At 41.1% G+C, this 18,577-nt stretch overlaps 1 protein-coding gene across 2 annotated transcripts in view; it reads left to right on the top strand.

Annotated features, from left to right (window-relative positions):
* The window catches only part of SNX13 (sorting nexin 13), an 882,412-nt gene that overhangs the window by 333,955 nt on the left and 529,880 nt on the right, over positions 1–18,577 (top strand). For both annotated transcript variants that reach the window (XM_053714126.1, XM_053714125.1), the window contains exon 9: positions 8,606–8,689. In XM_053714126.1, the coding sequence (XP_053570101.1) occupies positions 8,606–8,689 (84 nt within the window). The remainder of the gene's footprint in view (positions 1–8,605; positions 8,690–18,577) is intronic.

Below are 18,577 nucleotides of genomic sequence, written 5' to 3'. Positions count from 1 at the left end.
TAAGGGTAAATATATGTATGAGCCTTTCCCACACTCACTGACCGGAGGATCCGTTACAAGTAACTATATGGCTCTGCAGGCAAGTGTCATAAATTTCACCTGACACGGCAAGATTAGGAGACTTCTGTGTAAACGGAGCGGGCTGCAGCGTGGTGTAATTACAAGCAGCTGTGTCGCCTCCTCCTCCTGAGAACTGCACAACGAGCCAGATAAGAGTGAATATAAACATGTAGGAGCCCTTTGCACACTGATAGAACTGTATGTGTTTGGGCTACAATTCACAAGCAGTACACTTGTAATGCGATCTCCTGCATTCCTCTGTGTGCCTCAGTACCATATCTTAATGCTTAACCCCATGTTGCCTGCTGTGTGTACCTCAATGCAGATAAATAATAATTTAGGATTGTGTCAAATGTTCAAAAGTATGTATGTGTAATATATAATATATATATATATATATATATATATATATATATATATATATATAAAAAATAAAAAGTCTTATATTAATAATAACATTATAGAAAAAAACTTTTAAAATAATTTGGTGGAAAAAGTCATTTTCGGTTTTCGGCCAAGGGCATCCTGCATTTTCGGTTTCGGTCTAGAATTTTCATTTCGGTGCATCCCTACCCACAAGTAATGGATGATCCGTGGACTGGATACACCACAAGAGAAATACATTTATCAGGTAAGCATAAATTATGTTTCTCTTGTTAAGTGTATCCAGTCCACGGATCATCCATTACTTGTGGGATATTCTCCTTCCCAACAGGAAGTTGCAAGAGGATCACCCACAGCAGAGCTGCTATATAGCTCCTCCCCTCACTGCCATACCCAGTCATTCTCTTGCAACTCTCAACTAAGATGGAGGTCGTAAGAGGACTGTGGTGTTTTATACTTAGTTTATTTCTTCAATCAAAAGTTTTGTTATTTTTAAATGGTACCGGAGTGTACTGTTTATCTCAGGCAGTATTTAGAAGAAGAATCTGCCTGCGTTTTCTATGATCTTAGCAGAAGTAACTAAGATCCTTTGCTGTTCTCACATATTCTGAGGAGTGAGGTAACTTCAGAGGGGGAATAGCGTGCAGGTTTTCCTGCGATAAGGTATGTGCAGTTAAAATATTTTTCTAGGGATGGAATTTGCTAGAAAATGCTGATACCGAAGTAATGTAAGTAAAGCCTTAAATGCAGTGATAGCGACTGGTATCAGGCTTATTAATAGAGATACATACTCTTATAAAAGTGTATTTTAAAAAGTTTGCTGGCATGTTTAATCGTTTTTTACATATGTTTGGTGATTAAACTTATTGGGGCCTAGTTTTTTCCACATGGCTGGCTTGAGTTTTGCCTAGAAACAGTTCCCTGAGGCTTCCCACTGTTGTAATATGAGTGGGAGGGGCCTATTTTAGCGCTTTTTTGCGCAGCAAAAATTACAGACACAGACATCCAGCTTCTTCCTGCATGATCCAGGACTTCTCTGAAGGGCTCAAAAGGCTTCAAAAGTCGTATTGAGGGAGGTAAAAAGCCACAGTAGAGCTGTGGCAGTTGTTGTGACTGTTTAAAAAAAACTCTTTTTGTCATTTGTTATTCCGTTTTTGGTATTAAGGGGTTAATCATCCATTTGCAAGTGGGTGCAATGCTCTGCTAACTTATTACATACACTGTAAAAATTTCGTTAGTGTAACTGCTTTTTTTCACTGTTATTTCAAAATTTGGGAAGATTTGTGTTTCTTAAAGGCGCAGTAACGTTTTTTATATTGCTTGTAAACTTGTTTTAAAGTGTTTTCCAAGCTTGCTAGTCTCATTGCTAGTCTGTTTAAATATGTCTGACACAGAGGAACCTACTTGTTCATTATGTTTGAAAGCCATGGTGGAGCCCCATAGGAGAATGTGTACTAAATATATTGATTTCACCTGAAACAGTAAAGATCAGTCTTTATCTATAAAAGAATTATCACCAGAGGGTTCTGTCGAGGGGGAAGTTATGCCGACTAACTCTCCCCACGTGTCAGACCCTTCGCCTCCCGCTCAGGGGACGCACGCTAATATGGCGCCAATTACATCAGGGACGCCCATAGCGATTACCTTCCAGGACATGGCTGCAATCATGAATAATACCCTGTCAGAGGTATTATCTAGATTGCCTGAATTAAGAGGCAAGCGCGATAGCTCTGGGGTTAGGAGAGATACAGAGCGCGCAAATGCTGTTAGAGCCATGTCTGATACTGCGTCACAGTATGCAGAACATGAGGACGGAGAGCTTCAGTCTGTGGGTGACATCTCTGACTCGGGGAAACCTGATTCAGAGATTTCTAATTTTAAATTTAAGCTTGAGAACCTCCGTGTATTGCTTGGGGAGGTATTAGCTGCTCTGAATGACTGTAACACAGTTGCAATTCTAGAGAAACTGTGTAGGCTGGATAGATACTATGCGGTGCCGGTGTGTACTGATGTTTTTCCAATACCTAAAAGGCTTACAGAAATTATTAGCAAGGAGTGGGATAGACCCGGTGTGCCCTTTTCCCCACCTCCTATATTTAGAAAAATGTTTCTAATAGACGCCACTACACTGGACTTATGGCAGACGGTCCCTAAGGTGGAGGGAGCAGTTTCTACTTTAGCAAAGCGTACCACTATCCCGGTTGAGGACAGTTGTGCTTTTTCAGATCCAATGGATAAAAAATTGGAGGGTTACCTTAAGAAAATGTTTATTCAACAAGGTTTTATTTTACAGCCCCTTGCATGCATTGCGCCTGTCACGGCTGCGGCGGCATTCTGGTTTGAGGCCCTGGAAGAGGCCATCCAGACAGCTCCATTGAATGAAATTATTGACAAGCTTAGAACGCTTAAGGTAGCTAACTCATTTGTTTCTGATGCCATTGTTCATTTGACTAAACTAACGGCTAAGAATTCCAGATTCGCCATCCAGGCGCGTAGGACGCTATGGCTTAAATCCTGGTCAGCTGACGTGACTTCAAAGTCTAAATTACTCAACATTCCTTTCAAGGGGCAGACCTTATTCGGGCCTGGCTTGAAGGAAATTATTGCTGACATTACTGGAGGCAAGGGTCATACCCTTCCTCAGGACAGGGCCAAATCAAAGGCCAAACAGTCTAATTTTCGTGCCTTTTGAAATTTCAAGGCAGGAGCAGCATCAACATCCTCCGCTTCAAAACAAGAGGGAACTGTTGCTCATTCCAGACAGGCCTGGAAACCTAACCAGTCCTGGAACAAGGGCAAGCAGGCCAGAAAGCCTCCAAGACAGCATGAAGGAACGGCCCCCTATCCGGAAACGGATCTAGTGGGTGGCAGACTTTCTCTCTTCGCCCAGGCGTGGGCAAGAGATGTTCAGGATCCCTGGGCGTTGGAGATCATATCTCAGGGATATCTTCTGGACTTCAAAGCTTCTCCTCCACAAGGGAGATTTCATCTTTCAAGGTTATCAGCAAACCAGATAAAGAAAGAGGAATTCCTAAGCTGTGTGCAAGACCTCCTAGTAATGGGAGTGATCCATCCAGTTCCGCGGACGGAACAAGGAAAGGGGTTTTATTCAAATCTGTTTGTGGTTCCCAAGAAAGTGGGAACCTTCAGACCAATCTTGGATCTAAAGATCTTAAACAAATTCCTCAGAGTTCCATCATTCAAAATGGAAACTATTCGGACCATCCTACCCATGATCCAAGAGGGTCAGTACATGACCACAGTGGACTTAAAGGATGCCTACCTTCACATACCGATTCATAAAGATCATCATCGGTTCCTAAGGTTTGCCTTTCTAGACAGGCATTACCAATTTGTAGCTCTTCCCTTCGGGTTGGCCACTGCCCCGAGAATTTTTACAAAGGTTCTGGGCTCACTTCTGGCGGTTCTAAGACCGCAAGGCATAGCGGTGGCTCCGTATCTAGATGACATCCTGATACATGCGTCAAGCTTTCAAATTGCCAAGTCTCATACAGAGATAGTTCTGGCATTTCTGAGGTCGCATGGGTGGAAAGTGAACGTGGAAAAGAGTTCTCTATCACCACTCACAAGAGTCACCTTCCTAGGGACTCTTATAGATTCTGTAGAGATGAAAATTTACCTGACGGAGTCCAGGTTATCAAAACTTCTAAATGCTTGCCATGTCCTTCATTCCATTCCACGCCCGTCAGTGGCTCAGTGCATGGAAGTAATTGGCTTAATGGTATCGGCAATGGGCATAGTGCCATTTGCGCGCCTGCATCTCAGACCGCTGCAATTATGCATGCTAAGTCAGTGGAATGGGGATTACTCAGATTTGTCCCCTCTACTAAATCTGGATCAAGAGACCAGAGATTCTCTTCTCTGGTGGCTTTCTCGGGTCCATCTGTCCAAGGGTATGACCTTTCGCAGGCCAGATTGGACAATTGTAACAACAGATGCCAGCCTTCTAGGTTGGGGCGCAGTCTGGAACTCCCTGAAGGCTCAGGGATCGTGGACTCAGGAGGAGAAACTCCTCCCAATAAATATTCTGGAGTTAAGAGCAATATTCAATGCTCTTCTAGCTTGGCCTCAGTTAGCAACCCTGAGGTTCATCAGATTTCAGTCGGACAACATCACGACTGTGGCTTACATCAACCATCAAGGGGGAACCAGGAGTTTCCTAGTGATGTTAGAAGTCTCAAAGATAATTCGCTGGACAGAGTCTCACTCTTGCCACCTGTCAGCGATCCACATCCCAGGCGTAGAGAACTGGGAGGCGGATTTTCTAAGTCGTCAGACTTTTCATCCGGGGGAGTGGGAACTCCATCCAGAGGTGTTTGCTCAACTGGTCCATCGTTTGGGTAAACCAGAACTGGATCTCATGGCGTCTCGCCAGAACGCCAAGCTTCCTTGTTACGGATCCAGGTCCAGGGACCCGGGAGCAACGCTGATAGATGCTCTAGCAGCTCCTTGGTTCTTCAACCTGGCCTATGTGTTTCCACCGTTTCCTCTGCTCCCTCGACTGATTGCCAAAATAAAACAGGAGAGAGCATCGGTGATTCTGATAGCGCCTGCGTGGCCACGCAGGACCTGGTATGCAGACCTAGTGGACATGTCATCTCTTCCACCATGGACTCTGCCTCTGAGGCAGGACCTTCTAATACAAGGTCCTTTCAATCATCCAAATCTAATTTCTCTGAGACTGACTGCATGGAGATTGAACGCTTGATTCTATCAAGGCGTGGCTTCTCCGAGTCAGTCATTGATACCGTAATACAGGCTCGGAAGCCTGTCACCAGGAAAATCTACCATAAGATATGGCGTAAATATCTTTATTTGTGTGAATCCAAGAGTTACTCATGGAGTAAGGTTAGGATTCCTAGGATATTGTCCTTTCTCCAAGAGGGTTTGGACAAAGGCTTATCAGCTAGTTCTTTAAAAGGACAGATCTCTGCTCTGTCTATTCTTTTGCACAAGCGTCTGGCAGAAGTTCCAGACGTCCAGGCACTTTGTCAGGCTTTGGTTAGGATTAAGCCTGTGTTTAAAACTGTTGCTCCCCCGTGGAGCTTAAACTTAGTTCTTAAAGTTCTTCAGGGAGTTCCGTTTGAACCCCTTCATTCCATTGATATTAAACTTTTATCTTGGAAAGTTCTGTTTTTGATGGCTCGAAGAGTCTCTGAGTTATCTGCCTTACATTGTGATTCTCCTTATCTGATTTTTCATTCAGACAAGGTAGTTCTGCGTACCAAACCTGGGTTTTTACCTAAGGTGGTTTCTAACAGGAATATCAATCAAGAGATTGTTGTTCCATCATTGTGTCCTAATCCTTCTTCAAAGAAGGAACGTCTTTTGCATAATCTGTACGTAGTCCGTGCCTTGAAGTTTTACTTACAGGCTACTAAAGATTTTCGTCAAACATCTGCCCTTTTTGTCGTTTACTCTGGACAGAGGAGAGGTCATAAAGCTTCGGCAACCTCTCTCTCCTTTTGGCTTCGGAGCATAATTCGCTTAGCCTATGAGACTGCTGGACAGCAGCCCCCTGAAAGGATTACAGCTCATTCTACTAGAGCTGTGGCTTCCACCTGGGCCTTTAAAAATGAGGCCTCTGTTGAACAGATTTGCAAGGCTGCGACTTGGTCTTCGCTTCACACTTTTTCAAAATTTTACTAATTTAATACTTATGCTTCTTCGGAGGCTGTTTTTGGGAGAAAGGTTCTACAGGCAGTGGTTCCTTCCGGTTAAGTTCCTGCCTTGTCCCTCCCATCATCCGTGTACTTTAGCTTTGTTATTGGTATCCCACAAGTAATGGATGATCCGTGGACTGGATACACTTAACAAGAGAAAACATAATTTATGCTTACCTGATAAATTTATTTCTCTTGTAGTGTATCCAGTCCACGGCCCGCCCTGTCCTTTTAAGGCAGGTCTAAATTTTAATTAAACTACAGTCACCACTGCACCCTATGGTTTCTCCTTTCTCGTCTTGTTTCGGTCGAATGACTGGATATGGCAGTGAGGGGAGGAGCTATATAGCAGCTCTGCTGTGGGTGATCCTCTTGCAACTTCCTGTTGGGAAAGAGAATATCCCACAAGTAATGGATGATCCGTGGACTGGATACACTACAAGAGAAATAAATTTATCAGGTAAGCATAAATTATGTTTTTCTCTTGTAAGGTGTATCCAGTCCACGGATTCATCCATTACTTGTGGGATACCAATACCAAAGCTATAGGACACGGATGAAGGGAGGGACAAGGCAGGCGCTTAAACGGAGGGCACCACTGCCTGTAAGACCTTTCTCCCAAAAACAGCCTCCGAAGAAGCAAAAGTATCACATTTGTAGAATTTGGAAAAGTTATGAAGCGAAGACCAAGTCGCCGCCTTACAAATCTGTTCAACAGAAGCCTCATTTTTAAAAGCCCATGTGGAAGCTACTGCTCTAGTGGAATGAGCTGTAATTCTCTCAGGAGGCTGCTGGCCAGCAGTCTCGTAAGCAAAGCGGATTATGCATCTTAACCAAAAAGAAAGAGAAGTCACCACTGCACCCTATAGTTTCTCCTTTCTCTTTCTTGTCTTCGGTCGAATGACTGGGGGTGGCAGTTAGGGGAGGAGCTATATAGACAGCTCTGCTGTGGGTGATCCTCTTGCAGTTTCCTGTTGGGAAGGAGAATATCCCACAAGTAATGGATGAATCCGTGGACTGGATACACCACAAGAGAAATAAATTTATCAGGTAAGCATAAATTTCGTTTTTTAATCATGTGTAACATGTGTAAAATGTTTTTTAGCTATATTGTTTTTAAACCAGTTTCGATTTTGTTGTTTATTATGAATGAAATTCCATATGAAATGTTTTTTTAGCTAATCTAATTTTAATTTAATATATCATTTTATATACAAATGTACCTTACATGTATTTTATATACATTTATTATAGTGTCTTCTATGCAAATGATCGGACCGATGTAACATATGTGCTAACCTTGCTCAAAAGGTATTTGATGACTCATAGCCAATGATATTACTCCATTGGGAGACGCGTCCAGCCCGGGCCTTTTAAAAATGAACTACAACTACTCAGTCGGATATATCCTCATGAAGAAGTCAGGTAGTAGCCTGAGGAAACTCGTCGAGGCGGCATCAACACTCTCTCCCGGTCACTGAAACGCCGGTGCTGAACACGGAGTATCCCTCGGTATGGCGAGTCCCCTCAAAGCTTTCCGGAAGCTTACCTGAGGATCGTGCCAACGAGGTGACGGAGTATACACCCCAGCATCCGGCTAACGGACTTGGACTTGGTGATTTTGCCTTTTAATTTCTTTTACATTGTACGTGCGATTTACTCTCTTTGGATGTTCTAATAAAACGGTGTTACACTTAGAGTGGGGTGCGCTATGTGTCTTTTTCTGTTTTGCAGCTACTTCCGAGATCAGGATCACAGCCCTGTGTCTAACTCTGGAGCAGCACCCACTTGTCTCACCACATTTGGGAAGTTTTTGTTTTCCCATAATCATTGTGTCTACCTAACAATTGATTCTGTACTACATTTTTTATATACCAATACGGTTTACTGTTTATTTATTGTATTTCTCTGTGATTACAGAGTCTCACCAATTACTATATCGGTTGTTACAATAATCCACACATTATCCAAAAGAGTGATTACATTCTCCTTAATGAATTTTTGTTGGCACTCTACAGTTTAACCAAATACCTTTATTTTGAGATAAGATTCAACACCAGTGGATCCCATAAGGGACATTCCTATGAACTTACAAATGACTTTTTAAAGGTATTTGATCCAACTGAGAAGCGCAGCTTGGTGTTCTTATTATTGCTGTGGTGCTCTTTGCCTCCTCCTGCTGGTCTGGAGTGGTATTCCCCAAAAGTAATTGATGATTCCATGGACTCACCATATCTGGAAATAAATTTATCGGGTAAGCATAAATTTAGTTTTTTTTCAATTAAAGATACCAAGAGAACGAATAATTGGTAATGGGAGTATATTAGAAGGTCGCTTAAAATTGCCTGCTCTATCTGAATCGTGAAATAAAAAAAATTGGGTTTCATATCCCTTTAAAGACCTCTTGCATCCTAAAATACTGATTACATTGCAAGTAACACAACTAAAACCACTTTTTTTTTCCTCCTTTTATTTAGGAAATACTTTCACAAGGAATTATACTTCCTTTAATAAACCAGCTCAGTGATCCTGATTATATTAATCAATATATCATTTGGATGGTAAGTGAAGAAAATGTCTTTCAACATGGGTTTCAATAGAAATTATCCACAGCTGCTTACTTACAATTGATGCTTTGAAAAGGATGTCTTGACAAGTTGTCTGGCTTTTACTTTATTACATGATAATTTTTTACAGTGTAGGAGGCTATTATACAGGAAATAAAACATTACACTTATCAATAAATCCTCTCCTTTTTTTTTGCTGCTCTTGTTTTCGGCGGCATATATTTAATCAAGGCCCACAATTTGTTGGCCTTCCTTTATCACTGGTATGTAATGTTATATGTCTAGAAGTATTCTTTACACTTTCATTGAGACAAATATAGGAACTAGTGAGGATAGTACATACCATAGCAACCCTTTTGAATGTAAGAATGAGGAAATACAATTTAGGAAGAGCTGTCTCCTAAACCCGCTTGTTCCAAAACCCACTTGCATATAAGTAAACACATGGAGCTGATTAAATGTAATTAAATGATGTAAGAAAGATCATGTATTGTCTTTGTTTTCTCTGAAGCATTATTGTATTTGATTATGATAAAGCAATTGCTTACAGAATAAGTGTTTTCTTCTTAAAGAGACTTGAAACCCCACAGTTTTCTTTCATGATTCAGATAAGGAATACAAGTTTTAAAAAGATTCCAATTCACTTCTATTATCAAATTTGCTATTCTTTGTTGATGATATCTAGATAGGTAGCGTGAACATGTCTAGAGCACTTTATGATAGGAAATAGTGATGCAAAACTGCTGCAATATAGTGCTGCAGACATGTGCACGCTCCTGAGCTTACATTCCTGCTTTTCAACAAAGGATAACAAGACAGTTCTCAGAATGATAAAGACACTCTTCTTTACAAGACAGATATGATTACATTTTCTTTGTACTCTAACAGAATGATCTGTCAACAAAATTAAAAATTAATTTCTGAGAAGGAAAAAAGCCCTAACATTTGCGTTAATGAAAAGTTAGAACATATCCAGTTTTCTATAGAGAAATAATTCTCTTCTAAATATCAACCTCAAAAAAGCAGCGTATGCCTTGGTTCAAATGAGAGATGTAGCAAAACCTGAGCAACCAAATTCAAATCTGCAAAAAAAGAGTCCTGGTGAAGAGCAAACTCAGAGCAGAAAGCTGTATTTCTTTCATGTAATTAGCAAGAGTCCATGAGCTAGTGACGTATGGGATATACATTCCTACCAGGAGTGGCAAAGTTTCCCAAACCTCAAAATGCCTACAAATACACCCCTCACCACACCCACAAATCAGTTTTACAAACTTTGCCTCCTATGGAGGTGGTGAAGTAAGTTTGTGCTAGATTCTACGTTGATATGCGCTCCGCAGCAGGTTGGAGCCCGGTTTTCCTCTCAGCGTGCAGTGAATGTCATAGGGATGTGAGGAGAGTATAGCCTATTTGAATTCAATGATCTCCTTCTACGGGGTCTATTTCATAGGTTCTCTGTTATCGGTCGTAGAGATTCATCTCTTACCTCCCTTTTCAGATCGACGATATACTCTTATATATATACCATTACCTCTGCTGATTTTTGTTTCAGTACTGGTTTGGCTTTCTACAACATGTAGATGAGTGTCCCGGGGTAAGTAAGTCTTATTTTCTGTGACACTCTAAGCTATGGTTGGGCACTTTTTTATAAAGTTCTAAATATATGTATTCAAACATTTATTTGCCTTGACTCAGGATGTTCAACGTTCCTTATTTCAGACAGTTAGTTTCATATTTGGGATAATGCATTTGAATCAATCATTTTTTTCTTACCTTAAAATTTGACTTTTTCCCTGTGGACTGTTAGGCTCGCGGGGGCTGAAAATGCTTCATTTTTGACGTTCTTTTGCGCCAAAAGTGTCGGCGTTCCGGATGTGGCGTCATTTTTGGCGCCAAAAGTATTTAGGCGCCAAATAATATGGGCGTCTTTTTTTGGCGCTAAAAAAATATGGGCGTCACTTTTGTCTCCACATTATTTAAGTCTCATTATTTATTGCTTCTGGTTGCTAGAAGCTTGTTCACTGGCATTTTTTCCCATTCCTGAAACTGTCATTTAAGGAATTTGATTAATTTTGCTTTATGTGTTATTTTTTCTATTACATATTGCAAGATGTCCCACGTTGCAACTGAGTCAGAAGATACTTCTGGAAAATCGCTGCCTGGTGCTGGAGCTACCAAAGCTAAGTGTATCTGCTGTAAACTTTTGGTAGCTATTCCTCCAGCTGTTGTTTGTATTGAATGTCATGACAAACTTGTTAATGCAGATAATATTTCCTTTAGTAAAGTTCCATTACCTGTTGCTGTTCCGTCAACATCTAATACTCAGAGTGTTCCTGATAACATAAGAGATTTTGTTTCTAAATCCATTAAGAAGGCTATGTCTGTTATTCCTCCTTCTAGTAAACATAAAAAGTCTTTTAAAACTTCTCATTGTTCAGATGAATTTTTAAATGAACATCATCATTCTGATTCTGATAGTGGTTCTTCTGGTTCAGAGGATTCAGTCTCAGAGGTTGATGCTGATAAATCTTCATTTCTCCAACATTGGTGTGTCCGGTCCACGGCGTCATCCTTACTTGTGGGATATTCTCTTCCCCAACAGGAAATGGCAAAGAGTCCCAGCAAAGCTGGTCACATGATCCCTCCTAGGCTTCGCCCACCCCAGTCATTCTCTTTGCCGTTGCACAGGCAACATCTCCACGGAGATGGTTAAGAGTTTTTTGGTGTTTAAATGTAGTTTTATTCTTCTATCAAGTGTTTGTTATTTTAAAATAGTGCTGGTATGTACTATTTACTCTGAAACAGAAAAGGATGAAGATTTCTGTTTGTAAGAGGAAGATGATTTTAGCAGACAGTAACTAAAATCGATTGCTGTTTCCACACAGGACTGTTGAGATGAAGTAACTTCAGTTGGGGGAAACAGTTAGCAGTCTTTTCTGCTTAAGGTATGACTAGCCATATTTCTAACAAGACCATGTAATGCTGGAAGGCTGTCATTTCCCCTCATGGGGACCGGTAAGCCATTTTCTTAGTTAAACATAAAAGAATAAAGGGCTTCAAAAAGGGCTTAAAAACTGGTAGACATTTTTCTGGGCTAAAACAATTGCTTTACTAGGCATATTATGCAGATTCTAACTAATTATTGGTATTATAATCTTGGGGAACGTTTAGAAAAACGGCAGGCACTGTGTTGGACACCTTTTTCAGATGGGGGCCTTTCTAGTTATAGACAGAGCCTCATTCTGGGACTGTATAGGGGTTAAATGTAAAAACGGCTCCGGTTCCGTTAATTTAAGGGTTAAAGCTCTGAAATTTGGTGTGCAATACTTTTAATGCTTTAAGACACTGTGGTGAAATTTTGGTGAATTTTGAACAATTCCTTCATACTTTTTCACATATTCAGTAATAAAGTGTTTTCAGTTTGAAATTTAAAGTGACAGTAACGGTTTTATTTTAAAACGTTTTTTGTGCTTTGTTGACAAGTTTAAGCCTGTTTAACATGTCTGTACCTTCAAATAAGCTATGTTCTATATGTATGAAAGCAAATGTGTCTCCCCATTTAAATTTATGTGATAATTGTGCCATAGTGTCCAAACAAAGTAAGGACAGTAATGCAACAGATAATGATATTGCCCAAGATGATTCCTCAAATGAGGGGAGTAAACATGATACTACATCATCCCCTACTGTGTCTACACCAGTTATGCCCACACAGGAGGCCCCTAGTACATCTAGTGCGCCAATACTTATTACCATGCAACAATTAACGGCTGTAATGGATAACTCCATAGCAAATCTTTTATCCAAAATGCCTACTTATCAGAGAAAGCGCGATTGCTCTGTTTTAAACACTGAAGAGCAAGAGGATGATGATGATAACTGTTCTGACATACCCTCACACCAATCTCAAGGGGCCATGAGGGAGGTTTTGTCTGATGGAGAAATTTCAGATTCAGGAAAAATTTCTCATCAAGCTGAACCTGATGTTGTGACATTTAAATTTAAATTAGAACATCTCCGCGCACTGCTTAAGGAGGTGTTATCTACTCTGGATGATTGTGACAATTTGGTCATTCCAGAGAAATTATGTAAGATGGACAAGTTCCTAGAGGTTCCGGTGCCCCCCGACGCTTTTCCTATACCCAAGCGGGTGGCGGACATAGTAAATAAAGAGTGGGAAAGGCCCGGCATACCTTTTGTTCCCCCCCCTATATTTAAGAAATTATTTCCTATAGTCGACCCTAGAAAGGACTTATGGCAGACAGTCCCCAAGGTCGAGGGGGCGGTTTCTACTCTAAACAAACGCACTACTATTCCTATCGAAGATAGTTGTGCTTTCAAAGATCCTATGGATAAGAAATTAGAGGGTTTGCTTAAAAAGATTTTTGTACAGCAAGGTTACCTTCTACAACCAATTTCATGCATTGTTCCTGTCACTACGGCAGCGTGTTTCTGGTTCGAGGAACTAGAAAAATCGCTCAGTAAAGAATCTTCGTATGAGGAGGTTATGGACAGAGTTCAAGCACTTAAATTGGCTAACTCTTTTGTTTTAGATGCCGCTTTGCAATTAGCTAGATTAGCGGCGAAAAATTCAGGGTTTGCTGTCATGGCGCGCAGAGTGCTTTGGCTAAAGTCTTGGTCAGCGGATGTGTCTTCCAAGACAAAATTGCTTAACATTCCTTTCAAAGGTAAAACATTATTTGGACCTGATTTGAAAGAGATTATTTCAGACATCACTGGGGGAAAGGGCCACGCCCTCCCACAGGATAGGTCTTTTAAGGCTAATAATAAGCCTAATTTTCATCCCTTTCGCAGAAACGGACCAGTCTCTAATTCTGTATCCTCTAAGCAAGAGGGTAATACTTCACAACCCAAACCAGCCTGGAAACCAATGCAAGGCTGGAACAAGGGTAAGCAGGCCAAGAAGCCTACCACTGCTACCAAAACAGCATGAAGGGATAGCCCCCGATCCGGGACCGGATCTAGTGGGGGGCAGACTTTCTCTCTTTGCTCAGGCTTGGGCAAGAGATGTTCAGGATCCTTGGGCGCTAGAAATAGTTTCTCAAGGTTATCTCCTGGAATTCAAGGAACTACCCCCAAGGGGAAGGTTCCACAGGTCTCAATTATCTTCAAACCAAATAAAGAGACAGGCATTCTTACATTGTGTAGAAGACATGTTAAAGATGGGAGTGATACATCCAGTTCCAATAAAAGAACAAGGAATGGGATTTTACTCAAATCTGTTCATAGTTCCCAAAAAAGAGGGAACATTCAGACCAATTTTGGATCTGAAGATCCTAAACAAATTTCTCAGGGTACCATCGTTCAAAATGGAAACTATTCGAACGATCCTACCTACTATCCAGGAAAATCAATTTATGACTACCGTGGATTTAAAGGATGCGTACCTACATATTCCTATCCACAAGGAACATCATCAGTTCCTAAGGTTCGCTTTTCTGGACAAGCATTACCAGTTTGTGGCACTTCCATTTGGATTAGCCACTGCTCCAAGGATTTTCACAAAGGTACTAGGGTCCCTTCTAGCGGTTCTAAGACCAAGGGGCATTGCAGTAGTACCTTACTTGGACGACATCCTGATTCAAGCGTCGTCCCTGTCAAAAGCAAAGGCTCATACGGACATCGTCCTAGCCTTTCTCAGATCTCACGGATGGAAGGTGAACAAAGAAAAAAGTTCTCTGTCCCCGTCAACAAGAGTTCCATTCTTGGGAACAATAATAGATTCCTTAGAAATTAGGATTTTTCTGACAGAGGTCAGAAAATCAAAACTTCTAAGCTCTTGTCAAGTACTTCATTCTGTTCCTCGTCCTTCCATAGTGCAGTGCATGGAAGTAATAGGATTGATGGTTGCAACAATGGACATAGTTCCTTTTGCACGAATTCATCTAAGACCATTACAACTGTGCATGCTCAGCCAGTGGAATGGGGATTATACAGACTTGTCTCCGACGATTCAAGTAGATCAAAAGACCAGAGATTCACTCCGTTGGTGGCTGACCCTGGACAATCTGTCACAGGGAATGAGCTTCCGCAGACCAGAGTGGGTCATTGTCACGACCAACGCCAGCCTAGTGGGCTGGGGCGCGGTCTGGGAATCCCTGAAAGCTCAGGGTCTATGGTCTCGGGAAGAGTCTCTTCTCCCGATAAACATTCTGGAACTGAGAGCGATATTCAATGCTCTCAGAGCTTGGCCTCAACTAGCAAAGGCCAAATTCATAAGGTTTCAGTCAGACAACATGACGACCGTTGCATATATCAATCATCAGGGGGGAACAAGGACTTCCCTGGCGATGAAAGAAGTGACCAAGATAATTCAATGGGCGGAGGATCACTCCTGCCACTTGTCTGCGATCCACATCCCAGGAGTGGAAAATTGGGAAACGGATTTTCTGAGTCGTCAGACATTCCATCCGGGGGAGTGGGAACTCCATCCGGAAATCTTTGCCCAAATAACTCAATTATGGGGCATTCCAGACATGGATCTGATGGCGTCTCGTCAGAACTTCAAGGTTCCTTGCTACGGGTCCAGATCCAGGGATCCCAAGGCGACCCTAGTAGATGCACTAGTAGCACCTTTGACCTTCAACCTAGCTTATGTATACCCACCGTTTCCTCTCATCCCCAGGCTGGTAGCCAGGATCAATCAGGAGAGGGCCTCGGTGATCTTGATAGCTCCTGCGTGGCCACGCAGGACTTGGTATGCAGACCTGGTGAATATGTCATCGGCTCCACCATGGAAGCTACCTTTGAGACAGGACCTTCTTGTTCAGGGTCCATTCGAACATCCGAATCTGGTTTCCCTCCAACTGACGGCTTGGAGATTGAACGCTTGATTTTATCAAAGCGTGGGTTTTCAGATTCTGTAATAGATACTCTGATTCAGGCTAGAAAGCCTGTAACTAGAAAAATTTACCATAAAATATGGAAAAAATATATCTGTTGGTGTGAATCTAAAGGATTCCCATGGAACAAGATAAAAATTCCTAAGATTCTATCCTTTCTACAAGAAGGTTTGGAGAAAGGATTATCTGCAAGTTCTCTGAAGGGACAGATCTCTGCTTTATCTGTTTTACGTCACAAAAAACTGGCAGCTGTGCCAGATGTTCAAGCATTTGTTCAGGCTCTGGTTAGGATCAAGCCTGTTTACAGACCTTTGACTCCTCCCTGGAGTCTAAATCTAGTTCTTTCAGTTCTTCAAGGGGTTCCGTTTGAACCCTTACATTCCGTAGATATTAAGTTATTATCTTGGAAAGTTTTGTTTCTTTCATGTAATTAACAAGAGTCCATGAGCTAGTGACGTATGGGATATACATTCCTACCAGGAGGGGCAAAGTTTCCCAAACCTTAAAATGCCTATAAATACACCCCTCACCACACCCACAAATCAGTTTTACAAACTTTGCCTCCAAGGGAGGTGGTGAAGTAAGTTTGTGCTAGATTCTACGTTGATATGCGCTCCGCAGCAAGTTGGAGCCCGGTTTTCCTCTCAGCGTGCAGTGAATGTCAGAGGGATGTGAAGAGAGTATTGCCTATTGAATGCAGTGATCTCCTTCTACGGGGTCTATTTCATAAGGTTCTCTGTTATCGGTCGTAGAGATTCATCTCTTACCTCCCTTTTCAGATCGACGATATACTCTTATATTTACCATTACCTCTACTGATTCTCGTTTCAGTACTGGTTTGGCTTTCTACAAACATGTAGATGAGTGTCCTGGGGTAAGTAAGTCTTATTTTTTGTGACACTCTAAGCTATGGTTGGGCACTTTATTTATAAAGTTCTAAATATATGTATTCAAACATTTATTTGCCTTGACTCAGAATGTTCAACTTTCCTTATTTTCAGACAGTCAGTTTCATATTTGGGATTATGCATTAAATTATCATATTTTTCTTACCTCAAAAATTTGACTTTTTTCCCTGTGGGCTGTTAGGCTCGCGGGGGCTGAAAATGCTTCATTTTATTGCGTCATTCTTGGCGCGGACTTTTTTGGCGCAAAAATTCTTTTCCGTATGACGCCGGAAGTTACGTCATTTTTTTGACGTTATTTTGCGCCAAAGATGTCGGCGTTCCGGATGTGGCGTCATTTTTGGCGCCAAAAGCATTTAGGCGCCAAATAATGTGGGCGTCTTATTTGGCGCTAAAAAATATGGGCGTCGCTTTTGTCTCCACATTATTTCAGTCTCATTTTTCATTTGCTTCTGGTTGCTAGAAGCTTGATATTTGGCATTCTTTCCCATTCCTGAAACTGTCTTATAAGGAATTTGATCTATTTTGCTTTATATGTTGTTTTTTCTCTTACATATTGCAAGATGTCTCACGTTGCATCTGAGCCAGAAGATACTACAGGAAAATCACTGCCTGCTGGATCTACCAAAGCTAAGTGTATCTGCTGTAAATTTTTGGTAGCTATTCCTCCAGCTGTTGTTTGTAATAATTGTCATGACAAACTTGTTAAAGCAGATAATATTTCCTTTAGTAATGTACCATTGCCTGTTGCAGTTCCCTCAACATCTAAGGTGCAGAATGTTCCTGATAACATAAGAGATTTTGTTTCTGAATCCATAAAGAAGGCTTTGTCTGTTATTTCTCCTTCTAGTAAACGTAAAAAGTCTTTTAAATCTTCTCTCTCTACAGACGAATTTTTAAATGAACACCATCATTCTGATTCTTTGGACTCTTCTGATTCAGAGGATTCTATCTCAGAGATTGATGCTGATAAATCTTCATATTTATTTAAGATGGAATTTATTCGCTCTTTACTTAAAGAAGTACTAATTGCTTTAGAAATAGAGGATTCTAGTCCTCTTGATACTAATTCTATACGTTTGGATAAGGTTTTTAAAGCTCCTGCGGTTATTCCAGAAGTTTTTCCTGTTCCTAATGCTATTTCTGCAGTGATTTCCAAAGAATGGGATAAATTGGGTAATTCATTTACTCCTTCTAAACGTTTTAAGCAATTATATCCTGTTCCGCCTGACAGGTTAGAATTTTGGGACAAAATCCCTAAAGTTGATGGGGCTATTTCTACCATTGCTAAACGTACTACCATTCCTACGTCAGATGGTACCTCGTTTAAGGATCCTTTAGATAGAAAAATTGAATCCTTTCTAAGAAAAGCTTATCTGTGTTCAGGTAATCTTCTTAGACCTGCTATATCATTGGCTGATGTTGCTGCAGCTTCAACTTTTTGGTTGGAAACCCTAGCGCAACAAGTAGCAAATCGTGATTCTCATGATATTATTATTCTTCTTCAGCATGCTAATAATTTTATCTGTGATGCCATTTTTGATATTATTAGAGTTGATGTTAGGTTTATGTCTCTAGCTATCTTAGCCAGAAGAGCTTTATGGCTTAAGACTTGGAATGCTGATATGGCTTCTAAATCAACTCTACTTTCCATTTCTTTCCAGGGAAACAAATTATTTGGTTCTCAGTTGGATTCTATTATTTCAACTGTTACTGGTGGGAAAGGAACTTTTTTTACCACAGGATAAACAATCTAAAGGTAAAAACAGGGCTAACAATCGTTTTCGTTCCTTTCGTTTCAACAAAGAACAAAAGCCTGATCCTTCGTCCTCAGGAGCAGTTTCAGTTTGGAAACCATCTCCAGTCTGGAATAAATCCAAGCCTGCTAGAAAGGCAAAGCTTGCTTCTAAGTTCACATGAAGGTACGGCCCTCATTCCAGTTCAGCTGGTAGGGGGCAGGTTACGTTTTTTCAAAGAAATTTGGATCAATTCTGTTCACAATCTTTGGATTTAGAGCATTGTTTCAGAAGGGTACAGAATTGGTTTCAAGATGAGACCTCCTGCAAAGAGATTTTTTCTTTCCCGTGTCCCAGTAAATCCAGTGAAAGCTCAAGCAT

Source organism: Bombina bombina, chromosome 5 (genome assembly GCF_027579735.1).
Source record: "Bombina bombina isolate aBomBom1 chromosome 5, aBomBom1.pri, whole genome shotgun sequence".
NCBI lineage: Eukaryota > Metazoa > Chordata > Amphibia > Anura > Bombinatoridae > Bombina > Bombina bombina.
Note: the sequence above shows the minus strand (reverse complement) of the source record. Positions and strands in the feature narration are given on the sequence as shown.